The sequence below is a fragment of the Passer domesticus genome, chromosome 18, assembly GCF_036417665.1.
Source record: "Passer domesticus isolate bPasDom1 chromosome 18, bPasDom1.hap1, whole genome shotgun sequence".
In the NCBI taxonomy this organism is placed as follows: domain Eukaryota; kingdom Metazoa; phylum Chordata; class Aves; order Passeriformes; family Passeridae; genus Passer; species Passer domesticus.
The window spans coordinates 9,331,817-9,357,914 of NC_087491.1; the positions used below are offsets into that span (position 1 = coordinate 9,331,817).

Consider the following 26,098-nt stretch of genomic DNA (forward strand, 5'->3'; position numbering starts at 1 on the left):
CACTGAGCTCAGCTTTGGTCTGATAAGTTTATCAAGCAGTGCCGGCTGCTAACTGTCAGCCGGGGAAGGGAGCCTGTTAGGGAGGAGGAACAGCTCCCAGGGCAAGATAGGACAGCCCAGGCCTTATCAGAGTGCCTGAGCCAAAGAGGGAACTGGAGAGTGAGCACTTTCCAACCACTTCATCTGAACAACAGACAGATTGGCAGGAAAGGCCTGTCAGCCCTTTGCCACCCAGGCAGCCCCCCATCCGTGCAAATAACCCGGGCAAGTGCAGCCTGGGAGCTGCAAACGTGAGCACTGGGACCTGAGGGAGTGCATGGAGAAGGTTTTCTAAGAGCATTTCTGAGTGTGAGAGTCAGATTGACAACAAACAATTCCGATGCTTACTGAGCGAGCTGCTCCTGTTCAGTGCCCAGAGCAGCTCTCCCTGTGCTGCCTTCCCTGAGGTTTGGGAGGGGGATCTGCCCTCCCAGTTGCACCAGTCACTAAGGTTTGGTGTACAGATAATTGCTCTGTCTCTGAAGAATAGTAAAGACCCCTGAGTGAAGAGAAGGGGGAAAATCCTGACTGTTCCCATTTGAGTTCAAAAAGCAAGAGTCAGCAATACCCCTTACAGCTTCTCCCAGGGCAGCAATAACCAAATCAGTCCAGCTGAAGATCATACCAGAGACAGAGACACCCTCCTGTGTTTGGGTGAGCTCCCCTGGACCTGTGCAAGCTCCCTGTGCAAACACCTCAGCCATGACAGAATGAGAGATCCCTGCAGGGCACATCCTCTGCTTGGTTTCCCTGATGAAGCTGGGTGGTGCAGGATGGACCAGTGTCACACCTGCAGCTTTACCATGTTTCTTTAGCCTGCACACCATGCTGTTATCAGGTCACTGCTCATCCAGACCGTATGGACAGCCTTCATCCTGCATCCCACCACCTTTGGTTCAGGCTGCTGTCTTGGGTCTTGCCTGTATCAGGGGATTTTACTGAGATGCAAGCCCTGCCCCTGTGCTGGCAGGATGTGCTCATCCTTGGCTGCCTGGCTGCAGTGCCAGGGGACACCCTGCTCTCTGTGGGATATGAGGCAGGAAACCTTCAGCAGTAGGTCAGGAGATCTCTGCAGTGACCTGGTGACTCAAAGTCTCCCTTTCTTGATAGGAAACATACCTAGGAAATGGTTTTTCTCTCTTAAAGCACTTATCTAAACCAGGGCTGAAGTCCTGCCTTGTATGCACCTACTTCTCTCCCTGAAGAGAGGGAGCCCAGTATCTGTAGGCATCTGAAGTTACACCAGCTGAGTCACAGCCCTGTGGTTTCTGCACCACTCTCAGGCTGAATTTCTCACAGCTGATTCTGCTCCAGCCCATAATCTGCAGTTCTCCAGGTCATGAACAACCTCCAAGCCATTTAATTCCTCTGTGCATCAAGGGCTCCTCAGCAAGCTCCAGCAGCCATATTCAGCACCAGCTAACACAGTTCTGATGTTCAAGACATCCTCATGAAGGACAAGGGGTTTAAAAACCCATCTCCATTGATTCTGCCTTCCTCTTGGATAATTTTAAAGCCATGGGACTTTATCTTACATCCCAGGCTCATCTATATTAGGAGCTTTGGTGGGATTTTTAGCAGTGGTCAAGTTCACTGTTTTTTTCTCTCTATAAAGTAGAAGTTATCTCTTGTCTCAGTTGAGGAAGGGGAAGTTGGAGATGACAGAGCATTCCTGTTCCTGAAAGGGCCCCATCCTGAGAGTGTGGACATGGTGGAGCAGTGTGTCAGTCAGACATCCCTGCCTCAGCTCCTTATTTAGATCCAGCCTGTAGCAGCCTCAAGATCTGCAGATAAGAGCAAGGTAAAATTCCTGCACTTGCACAGCAATACACTGGAGTGGCATCATGAAAAACCCCACAAAACCCCATAAAGCATCAAAGCAAGGACTCTGCATTGGGATCTCCCAACCTGCATTTTTCACCTTAAAATATTTGCCCAAACTGAGTAGGACAACAAGAAATGGAACTCAGGTGAGCTGGACTTGCAGTCTTGTTTGTTAACCAACTTTATCTTACCTCCTTGAAATATTAAAACTAAGTAGAACGTCCCAAGTTAAAACTCTTTTCTTAGGAAAAGTATAATGTACTATTGGTAAGATTTTATTTCTGATTGATACTTATGAGATCTGCACAAAACTCATTTTCTAGTGTCTTAAAGGCAGAGCTGACAGGGCAGAAGACCTTGGGTTTCAGACTGAGTGTGCATGAGCCAGCTGAGGTTTCTCATGTTACCTGGAAACAGCTGGAAAGTCAGAGAGCCATATCCCTGTGCCTGCTGCACAGTGCCATAGCTGTGGTGGTGGAGAACTCAGCAGGACTGATAATATTTTACATTTGAATAGCTCATAGTGCCTAAGGGTTTCAAAAGGGCACAACATCCATTAGGCAGCAGGATTTAGCCCCCAGCCTGCAAGTTTTCTCACAGCATCATTATTAAATTTGCAGAAAATCCAACACAAACTTTGTAGTCAGGAGGAACAATATTTTCTGCTTTGGGGTACCAGCTCCTCATCCTCTCTTCCTCAATCCCAAGTGCCCAGCAATCTTAGCTGGGAAGGGAATGTGACTCAGGCCTTCAACTGAAGGGCTGGCACCTGCAAACCCTGAAGGCTGGATGTGGCCCTGGTTTATCACTGGCCACCAGCTGCCTCTACAGCTCTTGCCTCCTCCCCAATGATTCAGCAAATCTTCTTTGAGGAGAAAAACAAGCACACAAGTGAACAAATCACAATGTCAGATTACAAATATGAGCGGGGAAAAGCTGCGGCTCGAAGGAGGGAGATAAAAGTTGGTGAAGTTACACGAGCCAAGGATGAAAATGCCCAATAAAGACAAGGGTTTTTTTGAAGGGAAGCAATAATAACATGAAAAAAAGTGTTGTAGTTGGATACTTAATGCTGTGGAACATTGCTAAGAGTAAGAGAACACAATGTGGAAGGAAATGAAGCATATTCTACCCTCTACTATCTGGGCATTGCACAGGGCTGATAGGGATTTTTACTGGTATAGATGAGAACTGAACAGTCCATTCTGGTTTACACTGGAACAGAGTTCCCCTAAGAAAGCTATTTTCAGAAGGAGTTTCTGCTCTCTGTAACCAAAACTTCCAATAATCCTGAAACCCTTTGCCAGGCACTTTGAATGTCACTGTTCCTGGAAAAAAGGATGCAAGTCATTAGCAGAGGGCAGTTGGAAGTAATGTTTTAACTTCTGACAGCTTTGGCCACTGCATCATATTTTTATATCATAGACCTTTTCCATAAATGTTTTGTTTCCTGCTTGAGGTGAAACACAGGATCAGTGTAACAGCTCTATAGAATAAAAAGTAAAAAAGAAACTCCAGCCAGACCTCAGCTAGGAGATGTAGTATTTCCTCTAAAGGCATTTCACTCTACTCAAAGTAGACTTCCAAGAATGCCATGAAATCTTAGGGAAAGTAAGTGTTTGGAATTTATGGAGAGCTCGTGCCACATTTGAGGAATCTCTCAGCCCCATGAGTCCTCCAGGATCTGTGAGAGAGACGCAGCCTCCCCCTGGAATTAATTCAACACAACAAGTAAGCACAGAAGGAAGGGGAGCTCAGGAACTGTGGACACATATGGGATGGATAAACTGTTCCAGAGGGGTTTGGGCTACATACACTGCTGCTGTTCCCTGGGAAATACAGAAAAACCATGGCACAACCCAGAGGCTTTCCCCTCGAGCTCACCCGGGGTATTGCTGCTGTGTAAGTCATGTAAAGAGTGCCAGGGGTGGCTCCTTCTAAAGCATTTCCCTGTGCTGTGCTGCCACTTGCTTTCACAACCCTGGGAGTCCCCCCTCAGGTCTGACAATACTCAGGTGAGCTCTAGGACTCCAGTGTCAGCCCACCTGGAAAGGGGAGAACTTATCACCAAGTTCAAATGTTTAAAGTGTGGCTACAGAGAAGATGGAGACTCCCCTTAGGAGGAGTCATGTGGAAAAAACGAGGGGCAATGGGTACAAGAGACTTCTGGGGAGATACAATTGGATACTAGAGGACAATTTTTTACAGTGAGAGCAATCAGTTATTGAAATAACCTCCCCAGGGAGGTGGTGGATTCCCCAACACTGGACACTTCTCAGATCAGCTGGACAGGGTGCTGGGCTGTCTTAACTAGACCAGGCTTTTGCCAAGGGAGGTTGGGTCAGGTGATCCTTGGGATCCCTTCCAAGCTGGTGTTCTTTGTTTCCATTAAAATGTGCTACTGCTGCACCCTACAGGCTGAAAACAGTTCTTTTATCATTAATCACAACTTCTAAGCCAGGCTTATGGTTTTGTGGGCAGAGGCTGGCTCCAGGGAATTTGCGACTTGTTCTGTTTCTGCCCCATGCCCCATGTTCACGAAAGGAACCCAGCAGTTCCCACCTTGCTGGGATGAGCAGGAAGAAGAGCAGCAGCTGTAACACAGACACACAGACATGCCACCACCCCTGACTCAAAGACCCCACAGTGGTGGGGGGCACAGGGCTCAGCCGTGCCAGGGATGTCCCACATGCTGGATCCCCGTGGGGAAGGGAGAGCTCAGGAACAGGGGGGACATGGGCTGGAGACCTGCAGCTGCTGAAGCTGCTGCCTTGCTCTGCTTTATCCCTTCAGGTCTGGCACAACAGAGGAGGCACAGGGAGAAACTTCCTGGCAAGAGCCACTCCAGCAAAATCCATTTGAGGTGAGGGGACCGGGGGATGTGGTGAAAAGCTCTGCCCCTCCCAGCACACCCCACACATCCTGGGATGCAGCAAACCTGGCTGTCTGTCATGAATAGATGCCAAGTGTTCCTGTGCACACCTGGCCCTGATTTGCTATGCCAGAAGAAAAATCTGGAAGATCTCCTACAAGAAACATCTTTCATTTTCTCACTGTTGTCCTTCATCTGTACTTTTTAAAGGAAAAAAAACATAATGGAATTTTCCTCTTGCATTGGCTCTTGATGCAGAGGTTGGGCCAAAGCTAAATGAACCCACTGGTCACTCAGCTGAGTCCCTTCTCTTCTGGAATCTGGAGCACAAACTTCATTTTCACATGTTCCAGTGGCAGCCCCATGTCTGTGTGAGCCACGGGAAAATTGCAAACCTGGTCCCTTCCCTGTTTCTTAGAGAGGGATATAACAATTCCCTGTTTTGGAGTGAGAACCTGATTGGCTTCAGCAGGACCTGTCACCCACACAATGTCATCTTTGTGGTGAAGAAAACACAACTAAACCACTGGATGCTGCTGTCCAGACCTGGAAGAAAGTGTTCACCAATGCTGTGGATAAATGGGTGTCTTCATTTTCATAATAACTGGCTAATGAGTCCTCGAGGAAGCTGAAAAAGCTCCCAAGAGAGAGGCAAGCATCCAAAAGAGCTGGTAATACATCAGAGAGGAAAAATAACAGACATGTTGCATTCCCAAATCTCTCTGAGTGTGGGAAGTACACTCTGATCAGGATGGTGGCCATGTGGAAAATAGAAAAGATACCTGAGGAGATTGGTCTCCAGCCCAAACAAGCAGCACCTGCAGGGCTCTCACAGGGCCATGCCTATCAGCCAGGGACTGGCTACTGAAGGACAAGGTTGTGGAGGCTGCCCTGCTTCAGCTCCGAGCCAAGCCTGGCCCATGGCATTGGCACACACCTGACTTGTGGCTTTATAAACACAGCCCTCCCGCTGGGACTGTCCCCTCAGAGCTGCCCTCACCATGGCTCGCTGGCACATCCTGGCCTTGGCCCTGTGCTCCTACCTCGGGGTAGCCTGGGCTGCCACCGTAAGTGCAAAGGCTGGCTTTGGACCCTAAACATGAAGGTTTTCTCCTCCTGCCGCTTGTCTTTGGGACTGTGGGGGAATTGCTGCTGCCTCTCTGCTCCCAAGGGCACCTGCAGGACACCTGCACAGACACAGCTCCAGTGGCACTGTGGGCTGTCCACGAGGCACCGAGGGCAGGGATGGGGAGGGTGGGATGGGAATGGGTGGCAATGTGGGAAGCCAGAATTATGGAGGACAGAGCAATGGATTTTCTTTTCTCCATGGTACCTTGTGTAGCTGGGTGTGGTGCACACCGAGGGAGGATTTGTGGAAGGCAAGAGCAAGAAACTGGGACTCTTTGGGAGCTACGTTGACATCTTCAGAGGGATTCCCTTTGCTGCCCCTCCAAAGACTCTGGAAGACCCCCAGCCTCATCCTGGCTGGGATGGTAAGGTCCAACTTCTGAATGCCTTTGGTTTGGGGCTTTATTTTCACTTCTCTCTCTTCAATCTGGCACATATGGGAAATGTTACAACATATTACTCAAACTGGTCACAATGGCAGGGCAGTCTTTGCTGCCACTTACACTGGACTCAGAGAGGAAAGGATGGGTGAACAGAACCTTGCAACCGAAAATGGAGCTGATGCACTAACTAGGACATGCTGTCTTCCCTTTCCCCTCTTAGGAACATTGAAAGCAAAAGAATTCAAACAACGTTGCATGCAGGTGAAGCTGACACAGACCGATGTCCGTGGGAGCGAGGACTGTCTCTACCTGAACATCTGGGTCCCTCAAGGGAGAAGACAGGGTATGAGCTTGGCAGGGACCTGGGATGGACTTTCCCACCTGCCTTGTGTGCACAGCTTGTGCTGCAGCCTCTCTCAGCAGTTCTGCTCCATAGTGGGCAGGTGCTGAGCAGGGATTTTCAGGGGCAAGGGTGGGAACTGTCTCAGACAATGTCCCACCTCACCTTCACCCCACTGGGAGGGTCAGCCTCTTGAGCAGAGCATCAAGAGCAAATGCTCCTGCAGAGCATCAAGTCAGCTCCTGCCCAGGGCAGGTGGAGCAATGCTCAAGGAGGGGGTGAGGGATGGAGGGGCAGCACCTCCCAGCTCAGTGGAGCTCACTCTGCCCCTGTTCTTCTCCTCCCAGTCTCCACCAAGCTGCCTGTGATGGTTTATATCTACGGCGGTGCCTTTCTTCTTGGAGGAAGCCAGGGAGCCAATTTCCTGGACAACTACCTGTACGATGGGGAGGAGATCGCCGTGCGGGGCAACGTCATCGTGGTGACCATCAACTACCGCGTGGGGCCGCTGGGCTTCCTGAGCACCGGGGACGCGAACCTGCCAGGTAGCCCGGCCGATCCCGCCCTGGGGCTCTGTCCCGAGCGCTCAGCTTGACAGCTCGGCTGTGCCCCTGCTCACTGCCGGCTGATCTCTGTCCCTCAGGGAACTACGGGCTCAAGGACCAGCACATGGCCATTGCCTGGGTGAAGAGGAACATCAAGGCCTTTGGGGGTGACCCGGACAACATAACCATCTTTGGCGAGTCGGCCGGTGCTGCCAGTGTCTCCCTGCAGGTGAATGCTCCTCCTTGGTCCTGATCAGAGCCCCTGCCCTGTCAGTGGGAGAGAGGGACCCCTTGGCACTCACCTGCTTTCCTCCCCACCTGCTGCCTCATTACCGTCCTGCCCTGGCCAGCACAGCAATGCTCAGCCTCAGTGCTCTGTAGCTGCTCCTCCTCCTTCAGCTTCAGCAGTCCCACCAGTGCAGCCACATGTCCTGTGAAGAGACAGCCTTTACTTTCCATGTCCCACTCCTCTTCTCAACATCTTACCATCAAACTTTAAACTCCTGAGACTCTTGAACACCACAATACCTGGCAGTTTCCCCAGGCTGAGTGCACAAGCTCTGGAGTTATCAGAAGGGTTTGTCAGGCCATGGTCTCCTCAAGAGTTTGTACCCAAACCCCTCTTGTTTGTGTTTTGCCCCCCAGACACTGTCCCCAAAGAACAAGGGCCTGTTCAAGAGAGCCATCAGCCAGAGCGGTGTTGGGCTCTGCAGCTGGGCCATCCAGAGGGACCCGCTCGTCTGGGCCAAAAAGGTAACGTGCAAAGTCATGTCTGAAGGACTATTAAAAGAAAGAAACCAATTCCACAGAGGAGAGCAGGGCTAGGAAGGGATTGGGCAGGAGCTGTGCCTAACAGTGTTGTGGAAAGTTGCTGCTTTGAGATTAAAATGAGATTAAAACTAACCCACATATTTGACTGCATAAAAACAACTCCTGGCTTTGGAAGTAATGCTAGGATCTTTCACTCTCTCTTCTGCCACAGCTTGGAGAAAAGGTGGGCTGCCCAACAGACAACACCACCGTCTTGGCCAACTGCCTCCGTATCTCTGACCCCAAAGCCTTGACCCTGGCCTACCACCAGCAGCTCACCCACCTGTCCAGTAAGTGCCCTGGCCTGTGTTCCAGTCCATCAGCCCTCCTGGGCTCTCCAAATCTCCTGCAGGACATTGGGTCAACTGCCAGGAGTGTTGAGGTGGTGCTTGTGCCCTTCAGAAAAGGGACTTTAATGAGAGCTCTTGCAGTCACCTTTCTGTGGGCAGATGCACACTGCACCTGATGAACACTGCCCATCTCAGCCTTTGCTTACGATATGCCAGAGCACACATCTGTGTTTCCTTGCCATCTCACAGACCCCACTCTTGTCTCTTGCAGTGCCCCTGGTGCACACCCTCGCCCTTGCTCCAGTCGTGGATGGGGATTTCCTCCCAGACGTGCCAGAGAAGCTCTTTGCCAACGCTGCCGACATCGACTACCTGGCTGGGGTCAATAACATGGATGGGCACATGTTCGCCGGTGTGGATTTACCCGCCATCAACCGCCCGCTGGTGAAGGTCACTGCGTGAGTGAGATGCCCTCAGAACCCTCAGAGGAGACATCTGCTCTTCAGTGTAGCTCCCAAACCCCACGGAGTCAGACCTGAGTGGACAGGGCACAACCTTCCACGCAGGATGTCACTCCAAGCCTGGGCGCCCAGGCCTTTTGTTGCCGAGTCCAGAGCCTTCAAGAGAAAGGACCAGGCAAGAGCTCTGCCCTACCTGAAGCTGCTGGTCAGTAATTAATGAATATCATTTATCTTTTCAGTGACCAGGTGTACAATTTGGTCAAAGGCCTCACCGTGGACAGGGGCGAGGCTGGAGCCAACGCCACCTACAACATCTACACACAGAGCTGGGGTGACAAACCTGAGCAGGAGCTCGTGAAGAAGACAGTGGTGGATCTGATCACTGACTACATCTTCCTGATTCCCACACAGGTGGCACTGGACCTGCACCTGCAGAATGCCAAGTGAGCAGCTCAGCCCTGGGGTTGTTGTACATGGAGAAGGGTTAGGGTGAGAATTGGAAACGAAAGTTAAAAATGTTTAAAATTTGCCTCAGGATGTTTTCTCCTGAAACCACCCCATGTGAGCATCTTCCAATTCTGAACTTGTGGCCCTGATGGTATTTGGAGTGTTGGTTGGGATTTGCAGCCCTTTTTCTGCTTTCTCCCTGCTCAAAGCCAGTCTCTTTGATTTCCCAGGAGTGGCAAGACCTACAGCTACTTGTTCTCGGAGCCGTCCCGCATGCCCATCTACCCCCGCTGGGTTGGGGCAGACCATGCTGATGACCTGCAGTACGTGTTTGGGAAGCCCTTTGCTACCCCCCTGGGCTACTGGCCTAAGTACAGGACTCTCTCAAAGGCCATGATCGCTTACTGGACCAATTTTGCTAGAACTGGGTGAGTGATCTGTGATTTGATACAGCATTTCAGGCTGCTGCCTTTGCCCAGTAAATTTTTAGGATCATTCCCAGAAGTTCTCTGTCTTTGTGTTGTGAGCAGGGCTCTGTGTCTCACAGGGCTGGATCTTGCTCTGGCTTCTCCTCATCCATAGCACGCTTGGGGAAGGCAGAGGCATTTTCATGACTTATGATCTCTGCTTCCACTTGATGAGTTTTACTCCTGAATCCTTTTGTTCAGGCAGGACATAAGTCCCAGTGTGAAGCTGGGATGATGCCAGTGGGGATGGAGAGAGGAGACTGCAGGTCATCCACTCATTTCTGGCAGGCAGAATTCCTATTGCTTCTCCCAGTGTCGAACACTCTGCATGGTCATGCATTAAACTGCATTCCCACGCTGCCCTGATAAAACTGAGCTTCTGTGTCTCCTTTTTGCCCAGTGATCCCAACAAAGGGCATTCAGATGTGCCCGTTTCCTGGCCAGCCTACACCAACAATGACAAGTTCTACCTGGATATCAACCACAAGATAACCAAGAACTCTGTGAAGCAGGACCTGAGGTCCCGCTTTGTGACCTTCTGGAACTCGGTCTACCTGAAGCTGCCGCAGGTTGCCAACATCTCCCAGTCGGAGTTAATGTTCTGAACCTTTAAAGACAGTGCATTAAAGGCTTGTAGCTGAGTGACTCTGGTTCTTATTTTGTTTGCCATGACAGGATTTTTTTGCAAACATTAAGGTCAGGCAGGAAAGGGCATCCATTTTGTGGGCATCCATTGTGTGTTCCCACGGCTGTGACACCCCACTGTCCCAGGGAAGCTCTGGCAGCTGGGGTCCAGGCTCTCCCTGCTCAGCCAGCTGTTGGCCCTGGTGTTGTTTTTCCTCCTTGCCCCTGTGAGCCCAGGCAGGACAGCCCCAATCCTGACCTGTCCTCTGGATTTCCCTGTGCCACCAGCAAGGCTCCTGCTACTGCCAACTACATCATAGAGAGCTACAGCTGCAACAGGTGAATGCAAACCTGTGCTGATCTGCTGCTTATCATGCACTGACATTGCTCAGGAACTGATGGGGCAGAATAAATCCATGGGGGTGGTGATTCCCCACTGGTTTTGGGACAGCGGTTGGGCTGGACTGGGCTGAGGAGCTGCAGCTCTGAGCAGGGCAGGACAAGGAGCACAACTTGCCACAAACCTTGTCCACCACATGTCCTCATCCACACACCATACACTGGACGTGGTCTGTCCATGCCCTTGTACCCTGTGGGGAGAGCAGGGGGGCCCAGCCATGCTGGAGCTGCCCCCCAGGCCTGGCTGGTGTGGAGAACCCAGGGCTGGTGTGGGACATGGGGGCTGCGGATGCTGGGAGGAGAGCACGGGGTGTCACAGGGAATGGGACCTGTGTGTGTGTTGAGGTTCTCCATGCAGAGAGGTCAGAGGATGGGGAGCCCACCCCTGGGGAGAGCCAGGGAGCCCCTGCAGTAGAACCATCCTCCTGCCTGCTGCCAGAGGAGCAGGGCCAAGGGTGGGCTTTCCAAGGATCAATGCCATGTGTTCCTGTGCTCTCCTGGCCTCAGCTGGCTTTGCCAGAAGAACAATCTGGGAGATCTCCCACAAGAAACATCTTTCATTTTCTCACTGTTGGCCTTCACCAGCACTTTTCAAAAGAAAAGAAATTTCCAGATTGAGTGGGTGCCTGCAGTTCCCTCTTGCTTTGGCCCTGCAGCAGCTCCAAGAGGGCAAATGCAGAGGGTGAAGCCTTTCCAACACATTTCATACAGATCAGTCCTGAGTTTTGGAGGGTTTTCTGCCAGCCAGGGCAGAGCTCCTCTGTCAGTGTGCAAATGAATGTAGTTTTGAATGGATTTTTTAAAACTTTCTTTCTTCAGTGGTGCCATGAGAGTCTTTTATGGTACCAGTGTGTGATCAACAGAAGTTGGGCCAAAGTTAAACCAACCCATTGCTCGCCCAGCTGAGTCCCATTTTAGAAATCTGGAACACAAACTCCATTTTTAAATGTTCCTATGAAGACTCTCATTTCACCATAAAATGCACAAGAACCCTTTCCTTCTTTGCTTCTCTTATCAACAGATGTTCTACCAGCTCTGGGATTAAATGTGGAAAAGTATTGCACACCGACAGAGGAGTTTTCTGTTGGAGATAAATTTCAAAGCTATTGTTTGTATCTGTCCATTCCCCTCTCTCTCTGACAAACACAACAAGGAGTGAAGATGACAAAGAGCTGCTGCCATGAGCCTGCAGAGATAGGAGGAGGAAGGAAACTTCAAGCTTTCTGATAGCTGGGGCAATGAAATGGAGACAGAAATTCTGGACTATGTGTGAACTTGATGAGCAATCTGGCTGCTGTTGGATCAAATCAACTTTAAGACTTGCTGTCATTTTGAATCTTTTACATTCCCCAGTGTATTATGAATGCAAGCTTCTCATAGGTTGATGATAATATGTTCTACTGCACAGCTTAATATGATTTCAGCCCCCTTTGCTTGGATGAGGCTTCTCAAGACTCCAATGGGATTAATTTCTCTGGAGTTTTCTGGGACTGAGCCATTTCCTTTGGTTTGGCCTCCAGCCCAAACAAGCAGCACCTGCAGGGCTCTCACACGGCCATGACCATCGGCCAGGGACAGGCCTCAGGCTACTGAAGGACAAGGTTGTGGAGGCTGCCCTGCTTCAGCTCCGAGCCAAGCCTGGCCCATGGCATTGGCACACACCTGACTTGTGGCTTTATAAACACAGCCCTCCCGCTGGGACTGTCCCCTCAGAGCTGCCCTCACCATGGCTCGCTGGCACATCCTGGCCTTGGCCCTGTGCTCCTACCTCGGGGTAGCCTGGGCTGCCACCGTAAGTGCAAAGGCTGGCTTTGCACCCTAAACATGAAGGTTTTCCCCTCCTGCCGCTTGTCTTTGGGACTGTGGGGGAATTGCTGCTGCCTCTCTGCTCCCAAGGGCACCTGCAGGACACCTGCACAGACACAGCTCCAGTGGCACTGTGGGCTGTCCACGAGGCACCGAGGGCAGGGATGGGGAGGGTGGGATGGGAATGGGTGACAATGTGGGAAGCCAGAGTTATGGAGGACAGAGCAATGGATTTTCTTTTCTCCTCCTGTAGCTGGGTGTGGTGCTCACCGAGGGAGGATTTGTGGAAGGTGAGAGCAAGAAACTGGGACTCTTTGGGAGCTACGTTGACATCTTCAGAGGGATTCCCTTTGCTGCCCCTCCAAAGACTCTGGAAGACCCCCAGCCTCATCCTGGCTGGGATGGTAAGGTCCAACTTCTGAATGCTTTTGGTTTGGAGTCTTATTTTCTTCTTCTCTTTTAGTCTGTTTTTCTCAAGCTAAAGATGTTCTTGGCTGCTTTCACCTACTAATCATGGCCAAGAAAAATCTCTTTGTGTCCTGAAGGGTCTGAGAGTCTGTGTCTAAATGTTCTCAAGATACTCAAGTAACCCTGGGAAGTAACAAAACTCAGGCATCACACTTGCACCTTGCCTTCCCCATGCCTTGGCTGTCCACAGCTTGTTCAAAAGGGAAAGTCTCCCAGTTTGTCACTCCCTCATACCAGGCACAGTGGCAGGAGAGGCTTTGCTGCCACTGCACTGCACTCAGAGGGGAAAGGATGGATGAGCAGACACCTTGCAATCAGAAAATGGAGCTGATGCCGTGGTGTTCCCTCTTTCCTTTCAGGAACTCTGAAGGCAAAAGAATTCAAAAAACGTTGCATGCAGGTGAAGCTGACACAGAATAATGTCCGTGGGAGCGAGGACTGTCTCTACCTGAACATCTGGGTCCCTCAAGGGAGAAAAGAGGGTACGAGCTTGGCAGGGACCTGGATGGACTTTCCCACCTGCCTTGTGTGCACAGCTTGTGCCGGAGCCTCTCTCAGCAGTTCTGCTCCATAGTGGGCAGGTGCTGAGCAGGGATTTTCAGGGGCAAGGGTGGGAACTGTCTCAGACAATGTCCCACCTCACCTTCACCCCACTGGGAGGGTCAGCCTCTTGAGCAGAGCATCAAGAGCAAATGCTCCTGCAGAGCATCAAGTCAGCTCCTGCCCAGGGCAGGTGGAGCAATGCTCAAGGAGGGGGTGAGGGATGGAGGGGCAGCACCTCCCAGCTCAGTGGAGCTCACTCTGCCCCTGTTCCTCTCCTCCCAGTCTCCACCAAGCTGCCTGTGATGGTTTATATCTACGGCGGTGCCTTTCTCCTTGGAGGAAGCCAGGGAGCCAATTTCCTGGACAACTACCTGTACGATGGGGAGGAGATCGCCGTGCGGGGCAACGTCATCGTGGTGACCATCAACTACCGCGTGGGGCCGCTGGGCTTCCTGAGCACCGGGGACGCGAACCTGCCAGGTAGCCCGGCCGATCCCGCCCTGGGGCTCTGTCCCGAGCGCTCAGCTTGACAGCTCGGCTGTGCCCCTGCTCACTGCCGGCTGATCTCTGTCCCTCAGGGAACTACGGGCTCAAGGACCAGCACATGGCCATTGCCTGGGTGAAGAGGAACATCAAGGCCTTTGGGGGTGACCCGGACAACATCACCATCTTTGGCGAGTCAGCCGGTGCTGCCAGTGTCTCCCTGCAGGTGAATGCTCCTCCTTGGTCCTGATCAGAGCCCCTGCCCTGTCAGTGGGAGAGAGGGACCCCTTGGCACTCACCTGCTTTCCTCCCCACCTGCTGCCTCATTACCGTCCTGCCCTGGCCAGCACAGCAATGCTCAGCCTCAGTGCTCTGTAGCTGCTCCTCCTCCTTCAGCTTCAGCAGTCCCACCAGTGCAGCCACATGTCCTGTGAAGAGACAGCCTTTACTTTCCATGTCCCACTCCTCTGCTCCTCTTCTCAACATCTCACTTTTTACTTTAACTCCTGAGACTCTTGAACCCCTCATAACCTGGAAGCTTCCCTGGGATTGGTGCAAGACCCACAAGGCCATTCACCTGTTTTGTCAGGCCATGGTCTCCTCAAGAGTTTGTACCCAAACCCCTCTTGTTTGTGCTTTGCCCCCCAGACACTGTCCCCAAAGAACAAGGGCCTGTTCAAGAGAGCCATCAGCCAGAGCGGTGTTGGGCTCTGCAGCTGGGCCATCCAGAGGGACCCGCTCGTCTGGGCCAAAAAGGTAACGTGCAAAGTCATGCCTACAAAGCTATAAAAAGAAAAAAAAAAAACAATTTCCTAGAGGAGAGCCTGGCTAGGATGGGATTGGGCAGGAGCTTTGCCCAACAGTGCTGTGGAAAGCTGCTGCTTTGAGATTAAAACCAACCCACAGTTCTGCCTCTGTAAAAATAACCCCTGCCTTTGGGAGCTAATTCTAGGATGTTTCTCTCTTCTGCCACAGCTTGGAGAAAAGGTGGGCTGCTCCACAGACAACACCACCGTCTTGGCCAACTGCCTGCGCCACGCTGATCCCAAGGAGTTGACCCTGTCCTACCACCTGCAGCTCACCCACCTGCCCAGTAAGCGCCCCAGCCTATGATGTGGTCCCTCAACCATCCTGAGCTCCCCAAGCTCTTGGCAGGACTCTGGAGCAACTGCCAGGAGTGTCGAGGTGGTGCTTGTGCCCTTCAGAAAAGGGACATTAATGAGAGCTCTTGCAGCTTTCTGTGGGCAGATGCACACTGCACCTGATGAACACTGCCCACCGTGCAATGGCAGCAGTGGCAGAGGGATTATCCAATGGCACTGCCTTGTCCTCACAACAACTGTTTGGGCTTCCTGTTCTGTGGAAGCAGCAAGAGCAATCCCAAAAAACAGCTTGTAAACAAACAAACGAACAAAAAAGATCATACCCCTGCTATTTCTATTTGAGTCGCTGGGTGGAGTGCAGGAACGCTGCTGCTTTTGTGCCTGTGGGGATTCCTTTCCCAAGAAGATTCTCCTGGAGCTTCTGGTCACAAACCACAGCGTTTATCCAGGGAGTGGCCAAAACACTGCCGTTCAACTGCATACTCTGGTCTGGCTGTCCTGACACTCAGACAGCTTGGCCAGGTGGGATGAGAAGTCCAGCTCTTTCCTATCTTTGGCTGGGTTTTTGGGAAGGGATTTGAAGAAGGAGAGGATATGTGGATGTTACCAGGTGCTGTTTGCCTGGCAGATCTCTTGCTCTTCTCCTTCAACCATAGTCATGAGATTTACCCTGCATCTGGGTGACCTCCTGTTCATGCTGAAGTCACTGCTCAAGCTGTCATCCACTTGGGCCTGTTCTTTACTGAGCTCTTTGGGTCATGGGATATGCCAGAGCACACAACTGTGTTTCCTCACCTCCTAACAGACCCCACTCTTGTCTCTTGCAGTGCCCATGGTGCACACCCTCGCCCTTGCTCCAGTCGTGGATGGGGATTTCCTCCCAGACGTGCCACAGAAGCTCTTTGCCAACGCTGCTGACATCGACTACCTGGCCGGGGTCAATAACATGGACGGGCACATCTTTGCTGGGATAGATTTACCCGCCATCAACCGCCCGCTGGTGAAGGTCACTGCGTGAGTGAGATGCCCTCAGAACCCTCAGAGGAGACATCTGCTCTTCAGTGTAGCTCCCAAACCCCACGGAGTCAGACCTGAGTGGACAGGGCACAACCTTCCACACAGGATGTCACTTCAAGCCTGGGTGCCCAGGCCTTTTGTTGCCAAGTCCAGAGCCTTCAAGAGAAAGGACCAGGCAAGACCTGGTCCTACCTGAAGCTGCTGGTCAGTAATTAATGAATATCATTTGTCTTTTCAGTGACCAGGTGTACAATTTGGTCAAAGGCCTCACTGTGGACAGGGGCGAGGCTGGAGCCAACGCCACCTACAACATCTACACACAGAGCTGGGGTGACAAACCCGAGCAGGAGGTCGTGAAGAAGACGGTGGTGGATCTGATCACTGACTACATCTTCCTGATTCCCACACAGGTGGCACTGGACCTGCACCTGCAGAATGCCAAGTGAGCAGCTCAGCCCTGGGTTGTTGCATATGCAGGAGGGTTAGGTTGAGAATTGGAAATGGAAGTTAAAATTGGACTTAGGATGTTTTCTCTTGAAACCACCCCATGTGAGGTGATGCATGTGAGCATCTTCCAATTCTGAACCTGTGGCCCTGACGCTATTTGGAGTGTTGGTTGGGATTTGCAGCCCTTTTTCTGCTTTCTCCCTGCTCAAAGCCAGTCTCTTTGATTTCCCAGGAGTGGCAAGACCTACAGCTATTTGTTCTCGGAGCCGTCCCGCATGCCCATCTACCCCCGCTGGGTTGGGGCAGATCATATGGATGACCTGCAGTACGTGTTTGGGAAGCCCTTTGCCACCCCCCTGGGCTACTGGCCCAAGCACAGGACTGTCTCAAAGACCATGATCGCTTACTGGACCAATTTTGCCAGGACGGGGTGAGTGATCTCCTTTCCACATTTGGGCTTGATGCAGCCCTTCAGGCTGCTGGTCTTGTCCAAGAAGTTTTCAGGATCATTCCCAAAATCAGAGTGCTCCATGTCTGTATTTCTTATTCCTGAATCCTGATGTTCATACAGAAGTTAAGTCCCTGTGTGAAGCTGGGATGATGCCAGTGGGGATGGAGGGAGGAGACTGCAGGTCATCCACTCATTTCTGGCAGGCAGAATTCCTGTTTCTTCTCCCACTGTTTGATTCTCTCTTTTCCTCTCACTTAAAGCCTGACTTGAGCAGACAGGGTTCCTACCAAAATCTGCAAAACTGAGCTTCTGTGTCTCCTTTTATTCCCAGTGATCCCAACAAAGGGCATTCAGACGTGCCCGTTTCCTGGCCAGCCTACACCAACAATGGCAAGTTCTACCTGGATATCAACCACAAGATGAGCAAGAGCTCTGTGAAGCAGGACCTGAGGTCCCGCTTTGTGACCTTCTGGAACTCGGTCTACCTGAAGCTGCCGCAGGTTGCCGACATCTCCCAGTCGGAGTTAATGTTCTGAAGCTAAGAAAAAAACCATCTTTTAGAGATCATTAAAGGATTGCTTGTAGCTGAGTGGCTCTGTTTCTCTGTTTTCTGTTTCTCTGTGGTGGCTGGCAGAAAACCCTCCAGCACTCAGGACTGATCTGTATGAAATGTGTTGGAAAGGCTTCACCCTCTGCGTTTGCCCTCTTGGAGCTGCTGCAGGGGCAAAGCAAGAGGGAACTGCAGGTACCCACTCAATCTGGAAATTTTTTTTTTTTTTTGAAAAGTGCCGGTGAAGGCCAACAGTGAGAAAATGAAAAACCACCTCGCTAATGTCAAGGTCAGGCGGGATGGAACATCCTGAGGGCAGCGCGCGTTCCCCTGGCTGTGACAGTCAGTGCTGGCCAAGCTGTCCTTGTGGCAAATTACATTCTCACCGTCACCTTCATATCCTTCATCTGCCGCCTTTTGTGGCATTAAACATTGCTGAGATGAAGGCTGAAGTTCTTAGGAAGCAAAAGCTTGTTTCAATGAGAATTAACACCACATTCCTTGCGTGATCAGAGAAACGTACGGCTGCACGCCAGCATTTGCTCAGCTCAGGATTGTTTCCCCTCATTATCCAGGCAGGACAGGGACAAAACAACCCACAGGGGAGGTGACTGTGTATGTGTTTGTGCCCACAAGCTGGGCTGAGGAGCCCCAGGTAGAACAGGACGAGCTCAGGCCGCCCTCAGGCCTCGCCATCCCCACAGGCCCAGCCCGGCCGGGCCGCTCTCGGAACCTTCGTGCGGCGGAACCTTCGTGGCGCGGCCCGCGGGGGGCGCCGGGCGGGAGCGGCGCGGCAGCGATGGCGGCGGCGCGGCAGCGCGGCCCGCGGGGCTCGGCCGTGCTGGAGCTGCCCCGCGCCCCGCGCCTGGTCTGCGTGGAGTACCCGGGGCTCGTCCGCGATGTCGGGGCCATGCTGAGGACGCTGGGAGGAGAGCAGGGGGTGTCGCGGGTGAGGGGGGCCCGGCGGGTGTGGGGGCTGGCTGGGCAGAGGGTGAGGGGCAGGAGGCCCAGGGCAAGGGGATGGGGCGGGGATGGGCAGAGCCTGCCCGTGGGACCCTCTGTGTGAGTCGTTCCAGCCCAGCGTGTCCCCACGCGGGGCCCGTGGGGGGTTTGGGGGTGATGCCGCTGCCCTGCTGTCCCCCAGCAGGGATTCAGGTGGTGTGCAGTAAAGTCCTGGAATCGTAGAACTGGGTTGAAAGGGACCATAAAGTTCATTCAATTCCACCCTCTTGCTGTGGGCAGGGGGCATCTTCCCCTAGACCAGCTTGCTCCACCCTGTCCTTGCAGGGATGGAGCACCCTGTGCCAGAGCCTCCCCACCCTCACAGGGAAGAATTTCTTCCTCACATCCAGACTATTATATTTTAAATTTATTTTTCCTGATACCCAGGCTGCGAGTGGCTGCACACCCCTGTGGTGTGGGGCAGGGATGATCCCCTGGGGCTGTGTGAGGGGAGCAGCGTGTGGGGCTGGCACAGGGGCAGGGGCTGTGTGCGTGGCATGCTGACAGGGGCTGTGCCCCCCTTGCTGACAGATCTACGCCGACCCTGCCAAAAGGCTGGAGCTGTATTTCCGCCCCAAGGACCCCTACTGCCACCCCGTGTGTGCCAACCGCTTCCCCAGCTCCACCATGCTGCTCAGGGTCAGCAGGAGGACCAGGAGGAGGCAGCAGCTGGACCCCCAGGAACAAAGCCAGCCAGAAGTCCAGTTTGAGATGGAGATTCTGGGGATTGTCACCACTGTTTACAAGTTTCAAGGTAACCTTTGGGATTGCGTGCAGGTGGCTTGCAGGTGAGTGTGAAGGGTTTCCCTTAAGCAGTTGAGGACTGGAAGGAAAATCAAATGCTGTTGCAGCCTCCTTGCTGGAAAAACCTTTGCATAAACTTGTCAGACTCCTGCTCCTGAAAGCTGAGTGTGAGAAGAATTGCTGGATTCACAGCAAACTTCACAATGTTTTAACTTCTGTTTCTTACAGGAATGTCTGACTTCCAGTACCTGGCAATGCACTCTGGCCCTGATGGCAAACAAACCTCCATGTACGACAAAGTCCTGATGCTCAAACCAGAGAAGGAAGAGTTTTTCAATAGGGATTTACCTCTTTACATCCCCCCACCCATTTTCTCACGTCTGGACACTCCTGTGGACTATTTTTATCGCCCAGATATACAGCACAGGTCAGTGCCTTTCCTCATGATACATCTTCCATGTGTTTCACCCTTTAATTTGCTGCCCTGTGCTGATTTGGCACAACAGAGGCAAAAAAAAAAACCACCAGCAGCTGCCTGGCAGTGGCAACCCCAGCAAAATTCCACTTGAGGGTTTGCCAGGTGAGGGGAGCTGGGCATGAGGTGGAGATGATGGAGTCCCAGCTCACCTCACACATTTTGGGATGCAGGACCAAGGGCAGGGTTTGCAAGGATCAATGCCATGTGTTCCTGTGCTCTCCTGACCCCAACTGGCTGTGCCAGAAGAACAATCTGGGAGATCTCCCACAAGAAACATCTTTCATTTTCTCACTGTTGGCCTTCACCGGCACTTTTCAAAAGAAAAGAAATTTCCAGATTGAGTGGGTGCCTGCAGTTCCCTCTTGCTTTGGCCCTGCAGCAGCTCCAAGAGGGCAAATGCAGAGGGTGAAGCCTTTCCAACACATTTCATACAGATCATTCCTGAGTGCTGGAGGATTTTCTGCCAGCCAGGGCAGAGCTCCTCTGTCAGTGTGCAAATGGATGTAGTTTAGGAGTTTTGAAATTTATTTAAATTTAAATTTACTTCCTTCAGTGGTGCCATGAGAGTCTTTTATGCTACCAGTGTGTGATCAAGGGAACCAAAGTTAAAGCAACCCATTGCTCACCCAGCTGAGTCCCTTTTGTGTTTCCCTGTTCCTTAGGGAGGGATACAACAACCCCCAGGTGTCTGCTGAGAACCTGATTGGCCTCAGCAGGGCCCGGCGCCCACACAATGCCATCTTTGTCAACTTTGATGATGAGGAAGTCCCAACTAAACCCCTGGATGCTGCTGTACAGAACTGGAAGAAAGTGTGCACCAACCCTGTGGATAAAAAGGTGGAGGAAGAGCTGAGAAAGGTGTGTGCCTTCCTGCTGGTCTGAGCACTGTCCTGCAGCAAGCTGCGGAGGGAAAAGTACATTTTTTTCCCTAGAAATTCTTGGTGATTTTAAGTGCCTGGTACAGGTGTGAGTAGATGCTGGTGACACTGCTGTGATCATTTCAGTTCTGCAAGTCAAGCTTTGAATCTGTGGCTTAACTCACATTAACATCAAGTCCCTTTCTGTGCCACGAGTTCTCACCTCACCATCCAGTAGCTTCTCTTGAGGGCCAAAGGCCCCGATATGGACCTGAGTCCACTTGGCAAGCTGCTGTGCCTTTGGGAGCCCCTTCCCACTGCTGTGTGCCTGTCTGTGTGTCACAGTGTGCCTGTCTGTGTGTCACAGTGTGCCTGTCTGTGTGTCACAGTGTGCCTGTCTGTGTGCCATTGCAGCTCTTCGAAGTGCGTCCCGTGTGGTCTCGCAATGCAGTCAAAGCCAACATCAGCGTCCATCCAGACAAGCTGAAGGTGCTGCTGCCCTATTTGGCCTATTACATGGTGAGTGGTACATCTGTGAGCAAGGGGGCATCACCTGCCTCTTCCTGGTCCTTTACCACTTCTCAGGTCCTGCCACTAAGTACCTGAGCTTAATTTAATGTAAAGAGACAGGGGGAAGGAAATGCTTTAGAACCAAAGTTGAAGCCAAGGAGGATTCAGTGACTGTTGGCTCCATGGGTTCCAACCACCTCTGCAGGTCAGGCAGGCACTCCAAGTGACTGTTCACCTGGCAGTGGTAGCAGAGTTTTTCCACACAAGCACTTGGCTGTGACCTTGCAGATTGGTTTACAAACCAATCTGCACACAAAGCACACAAATATTTGTGCTTTGATTGCCAAGTGTATGAATGTATTTCGGTGTATAAATACTGGCATGGCAAGTGAGCAAAGAGCTGGTAAAACAAATATCTTTGGGCAGTGAGGAAAAATATTAGAACTTTCCAAGGATATTGCTACTGAAGGTAGTTGCTACACTGTGGTGCTTTTTTGTGACCATCTTCCCTCATGTGTTTGTGCAGTTAACAGGTCCTTGGAGAAGCTTATGGGTTAGGTTTGGGTATGACCCCAGAAAACACCCTGAAGCAAAGATTTATCAAGTGCTGGACTTCCGAATTCGCTGTGGAATGAAATATGGTAAAAGGGCCCAACCCACAGAGCTGCTCTCTCTGCTTTCTGGTTAATCCTGGTAGTATTTTTCTTTTTATGTGTTTTTCAAACTCTTTTGCCATATTTCTGCTTTGATGAACATGTCACCTTTTGAGCTCCTTGCTTACTGTAGTTCTTTTTAAAACTCTTGTCATACTTTCTTTCATAGTATGCAATAGCTCCTTCCTCATTTGGCACATTCTAAGTTCTGCCTTTCCTCCTCCATGTGTTCCAAGCCCAAGTGAGTGTAGCAGAGCATCCTCCTCCTCACTCAGGGGAGGCACCAAGCAGGAATTCTGGTGCTCACATAGCAGCTTTTCCTCAAGGACCTCAGCATTTCCTGCAGGATGCTGGTCTCTGACCTTGGATGTGGGGTTCTCTGTTTTGATTTTGCAAAGGACAAGTTGAGGAAAAGGAGTTTCTGATGCCATCTAATGCCATGACAGAGCTGGCATCCACTTACTGACATCAGATCACATTTCCAAGTTAAAGGGTTTTGTTGATCTCTTCTCCCCACCCTGCTAAAACCAGCATATCCCAAAGACCAGCCTGCCCTTCCCACAAGAGTCCAACCCTTGTGTTCCTGAGCTGGGGATACTCTGCTGAGTGCTTGCCCTCAGTTCATGACTGGATTTTGGTTTTCACCTCCAGGTTATGCTGCTACTGACATGCCTGTGAAAGCAAAACGCAGCACATACAACTACAGCCTGCCCATCACAGTCAAGAAACAAGGTATGCTGGGCCAGGAGGGCTGCCTGGCTCTTCTGCTTCTCTGTTTGCCCCCTCCTAGTCACAGGTGGTGAAGCTGAGTTCCTGTATTCTAGCTGAGCCAAAACTGGAGCTTGTTTTCTGGTAGTAATATTGCTGCTGTTAAGTCAGAGAAAAATCTGCTGGGAGGGGTTGTGGGAGTCTGGCTGAGCCACAGTGTCTGTCAGCAGGCAGGAGGGAGTTCTGCAAGCCACACTGGGAATTCAGAATTCACTGAGCTGCAGAGAATGGGGGAAGTTCTCTTTTCTATGTCAAAGGAGAGTAGAAAATGTTAAAATTATGAACAAATGAGCTCTGGAAAAAGCTGCCCAAGTCAGCACTTTTCCTGGGACTGTCCAGTAGCATCTCTGAAGGATGAGCAAAGCACATGCTCTATTGCTGGCTGGTTTTGTTGAATCAACAGAGAGAAGTGACAGTCCAATATGAAGGATGTCCCTTATTAGGACTCTTTGTTTTCCTTTCAGGAAGTCACACAGTCAGTGTCCACGACCTGAAACAAGGGCTGGGTTCAGCTGGTACATCTGGGGAAAAAAAGCCCCCCTCCAGCAGGTATAAGCTGAAGGTAAGCATGACTTTGTGTACAAAAATCTTGGAATATCTCAGTGAAACGGGGATGGTTCCTGGATTTTCAGTCATTAAGGGATCAGCTGTGAGTGAGTTGATGTGCTCAGGTTTGCCTGGGAAGCTCCCAGTTGGATATGGCACTATGGAACACCACCTGAGTGCATTTTGTTACATGCTGCAAGGTGGGATTGGTGCTTTCCACCCTCATCATAGATGTGAGGAGTATTTTGTTTCAATTGATAAAATTTGAACTTCATGGGCAGAAAAGTGCAAAAAAAATCACATGTCTTTATCAGGTCATGCTGCAAAATCCAACAGGGTGGAATAAATAAATAAATGAGTCTTGCTATTCCTTTTTTTGCTAGAATGAAGCCCATGATGCACTGCTAGGCAGTGACTGGCTGCAGAGCTGCAGGCTGGAGAGGTGAAGTGTGCTCTGCACAGCAGTGCTGGTGTCACTGCACTGCAGTGCTGCAGCGACACTTTGGGGCAGTCCTCATTCAGCTTTATCTTCTGCCACATACAGATCTATGCCTTAAAACTTTTTCCTCTTGGAAGTTCCATGTTCTTGAATCAGCCCATTGGGAGTACTTTCTTTACAGCCTAAAATGCACATGAATCCTTTCCTTCTTTCCTCCTCTCAGGAATCCGTTTACATTTTCCGAGAAGGAGCCTTGCCCCCTTACCGCCAGATGTTCTACCAGCTCTGTGACTTAAATGTGGAAAGGTACTGCACTCTGACAGCTGAGTCTTACTTAGAGACAGATTTCAAAGCCTGTTGTTTATACCCTGTCCATTCACCCCTCTCCCCCTGAGCAGGAACATCAGAGATGTTCAGTTGCTCAGTAAAAACAGAAAAGTTTTTTCACGCGTGAACTTCCTTTCCCATCTGACAATTACCTGGATAACCAACTGTGCTATTCCAGCTCAGTGAAGGGAAGTGGAAGTAAACCAATGTGTCTCATTTCAAACTCACTCCTGAGTGCAGAAGATTAAGGTTTCCTTCCCTTTTGCTGCTCTTTAGCCTGCAGAAGATCATCCATCGGAATGACGGCACGGAGTCGGAGTGCACGGAGAGGGACGGGTGGTGCCTTGCCAAGACAAGTGATGACCTCAGGGACAGCATGTCCCTGATGATAAAGCAGATCATCAGATCCACCAGACCTGGTAAGGATGCTTTGAACATGAGGATGTTGTAGTTGGCACTGAGGCAGAAGTGTTCCTGCATCCTCTGTGTGTTCTTTGGGACGTAGCACATTCCAGTGTAGGAGCTGAGGCTGCTGCCTGCAGTGGGAATGTGGGCTGGCATTAGGGATGGCTGGGAGTTAAGGTTTTTTATTTACTCTTTCCAGTATCAAAAGCCCTTCAGCTTTTAAATGTCTTCTGCACAGTGATAATCAAGTTCTTAATTCTGACTGATGTATCTGTTGGTGGCATTTTATTTTTTATTGATATTATTGCTCGACCAAGAAGTGAGAAAATAATTTCTTCTTGATGCTGGGCCAAAGCAATAATATCCCAGTGAATTGGGTCAGAATGAGGCAGGAGAGGAGGCACAGCACTGCAGCTCTTCTGTTCTGCTCTCCTTCCTGCACTGTGGAGATGGATTGGTCTGGGCTTGATCAGATTCTGTTAAGTTGTGCAGTGTTAGCTGTGCCCCTGAGGCTGCTGCCTTCCTCTCACATGTTCTGTGAACTCAATTGCAAATGCCCCCAGGTTGCACTGAGAGAGGCATCACAGTGTCTTTCTTTCTTCCCAATTTAAGCTCTTTTCTCAAATACAACAAGCAATGAAGATGGCAAAGAGCAGCTGGCATACGAGTCCGGAGAGGATGAGGATGATGAAGAGGAGGAGGAAGAGGACTTCAAGCCTTCTGATGGGAGTGAAAATGAAATGGAGACAGAAATTCTGGACTATGTGTGAGCTCAGTGAGCAGTGTGGCTGCTGTGGACAGAACTATCTCTGCTCTTGCTCCTTGAGAGCCAAGGGCTCAGCATCAGGATCTGGGAAAGCAGAGCTTGTACTAAGCTGATGATGTTCTCTCTGCACTGACTTCTGGTGGGCAGCATTCTGGATGTTTGGGAGCCACTGCCTACATTTTCAGAATTGCTGGCTGAGAAACTCTCCAGCAAGCTCAACAAACTCCCACGAGTGAGCCCAGAATCCAAACCAGCTGGTAACACAGCAGAATATGGGAGAAGCTGCATTCCCAAATCTCTCCATGTGTGGGAGTGCATTCTCTCCAGGCTGGTGGCCATGTGGAAAATAGAAAAGGTGCCTGAGGTGCTGGGAGAAGAAGCAGTCCAGTGCTGCTGAAGTCTCTAAGCAGGTTCTGCCCTTCTGCTTGTCCACAGGGAATGGAAATACTGAGCCAGGCCTTCAGCACTGAGCCTTGCTGGTCATCTTGGAAATAAAGCCAGCAGGAAAATACACTTTCTGGCAGTGAATAATTCCCTTCCTGGGGTGTAGTGTTTGTTGTCCTCATTACCTGATGCACTTCTCAGGTCTGTTTTGACTTCCCCAGCTAGCAGGTGACAAGGACTGAAGGCAGCTGGCAGAGCTCCAGTTGCACAGAAGTTGGCCACTGCCAGCTGCATTGCTCCCACCAAAAGAAAGCCTCAAAAATTAAAGAGCTACTGACATTTTCTAGATCTTGTGCATGCTCCAGTATGTTCTGAGCACACCTGAAAGTCAAGCTTTGTTTTTCAAAAGGAGTTAAGACCTCCTCTTCTCCTCCACTGAGGAGGCCCTATGGGCTGTTACAGTTGTTTTTAAAGCTGTCACTTGTAACAAAAATGGTAAACTAAACAATTTGTAACTGGAAAATGCAACAGTTTCAATTCATGGGTTCAAAGGAATAGTTCATTTCAAAATTGAGCCATGGTCCCTCAGCCAAAAAGCCTATTTTTCAAAACAAAGTTCAACCCACCAGAGTAAAACATAAAGTATGAACTCCCTCACAGTCAGGCCCATCCCTCTTTCTCCAGGAAGGTGCTGGCATTTTGGGGAAGGATGACAGGACAAG

The 26,098-nt window shown here is 50.9% G+C and overlaps 3 protein-coding genes and 2 long non-coding RNA genes across 6 annotated transcripts in view; 3 read left to right on the plus strand and 2 right to left on the minus strand.

Annotated features, from left to right (window-relative positions):
- Positions 1 to 8,358, minus strand: part of LOC135283331 (uncharacterized) — a 21,252-nt gene extending 12,894 nt beyond the window's left edge. Inside the window, exons 1-2 of the long non-coding RNA XR_010349151.1 lie at positions 8,225 to 8,358; positions 7,434 to 7,562 (exon numbers count right to left, since the gene is read on the minus strand). This is a non-coding gene — a long non-coding RNA (uncharacterized LOC135283331). The remainder of the gene's footprint in view (positions 1 to 7,433; positions 7,563 to 8,224) is intronic.
- On the plus strand, positions 1,205 to 10,239 carry LOC135283323 (bile salt-activated lipase-like). 2 transcript variants are annotated; one of them, XM_064394001.1, is made up of 12 exons: positions 1,205 to 2,009; positions 4,657 to 4,726; positions 6,078 to 6,228; positions 6,467 to 6,589; positions 6,934 to 7,131; positions 7,230 to 7,360; positions 7,777 to 7,884; positions 8,114 to 8,231; positions 8,503 to 8,689; positions 8,932 to 9,135; positions 9,370 to 9,567; positions 10,007 to 10,239. In XM_064394001.1, exons 1-12 carry the CDS (start codon positions 1,999 to 2,001, stop codon positions 10,209 to 10,211), a joined length of 1,704 nt encoding a protein of 567 aa, XP_064250071.1. In that variant the 5' UTR covers positions 1,205 to 1,998; the 3' UTR covers positions 10,212 to 10,239. The 2 variants fall into 2 exon arrangements, with proteins under 2 accessions (XP_064250071.1, XP_064250072.1); XM_064394002.1 differs by lacking the exons at positions 1,205 to 2,009; positions 4,657 to 4,726 and adding an exon at positions 5,583 to 5,802.
- On the minus strand, positions 8,381 to 16,732 carry LOC135283332 (uncharacterized). The gene is made up of 3 exons (XR_010349152.1): positions 15,356 to 16,732; positions 14,229 to 14,357; positions 8,381 to 9,121 (listed from the first exon to the last, which is right to left on the minus strand). It is a non-coding gene; the product is annotated as an uncharacterized LOC135283332 (long non-coding RNA).
- On the plus strand, positions 12,331 to 17,504 carry LOC135283329 (bile salt-activated lipase-like). Its single transcript, XM_064394022.1, has 11 exons — positions 12,331 to 12,421; positions 12,689 to 12,839; positions 13,263 to 13,385; positions 13,729 to 13,926; positions 14,025 to 14,155; positions 14,578 to 14,685; positions 14,905 to 15,022; positions 15,860 to 16,046; positions 16,288 to 16,491; positions 16,729 to 16,926; positions 17,279 to 17,504. The coding sequence occupies exons 1-11, from the start codon at positions 12,356 to 12,358 to the stop codon at positions 17,481 to 17,483; spliced, it is 1,689 nt and encodes a 562-aa protein (XP_064250092.1). The 5' UTR covers positions 12,331 to 12,355; the 3' UTR covers positions 17,484 to 17,504.
- Positions 17,505 to 18,271: 767 nt separating this feature from the next.
- On the plus strand, positions 18,272 to 25,503 carry GTF3C5 (general transcription factor IIIC subunit 5). Its single transcript, XM_064394003.1, has 11 exons — positions 18,272 to 18,446; positions 19,031 to 19,253; positions 19,472 to 19,670; positions 20,384 to 20,579; positions 20,993 to 21,097; positions 21,615 to 21,729; positions 22,393 to 22,473; positions 22,974 to 23,071; positions 23,718 to 23,800; positions 24,098 to 24,240; positions 24,839 to 25,503. Exons 1-11 carry the CDS (start codon positions 18,297 to 18,299, stop codon positions 24,994 to 24,996), a joined length of 1,551 nt encoding a protein of 516 aa, XP_064250073.1. The 5' UTR covers positions 18,272 to 18,296; the 3' UTR covers positions 24,997 to 25,503.
- The last annotated feature ends 595 nt before the right edge of the window (positions 25,504 to 26,098 follow it).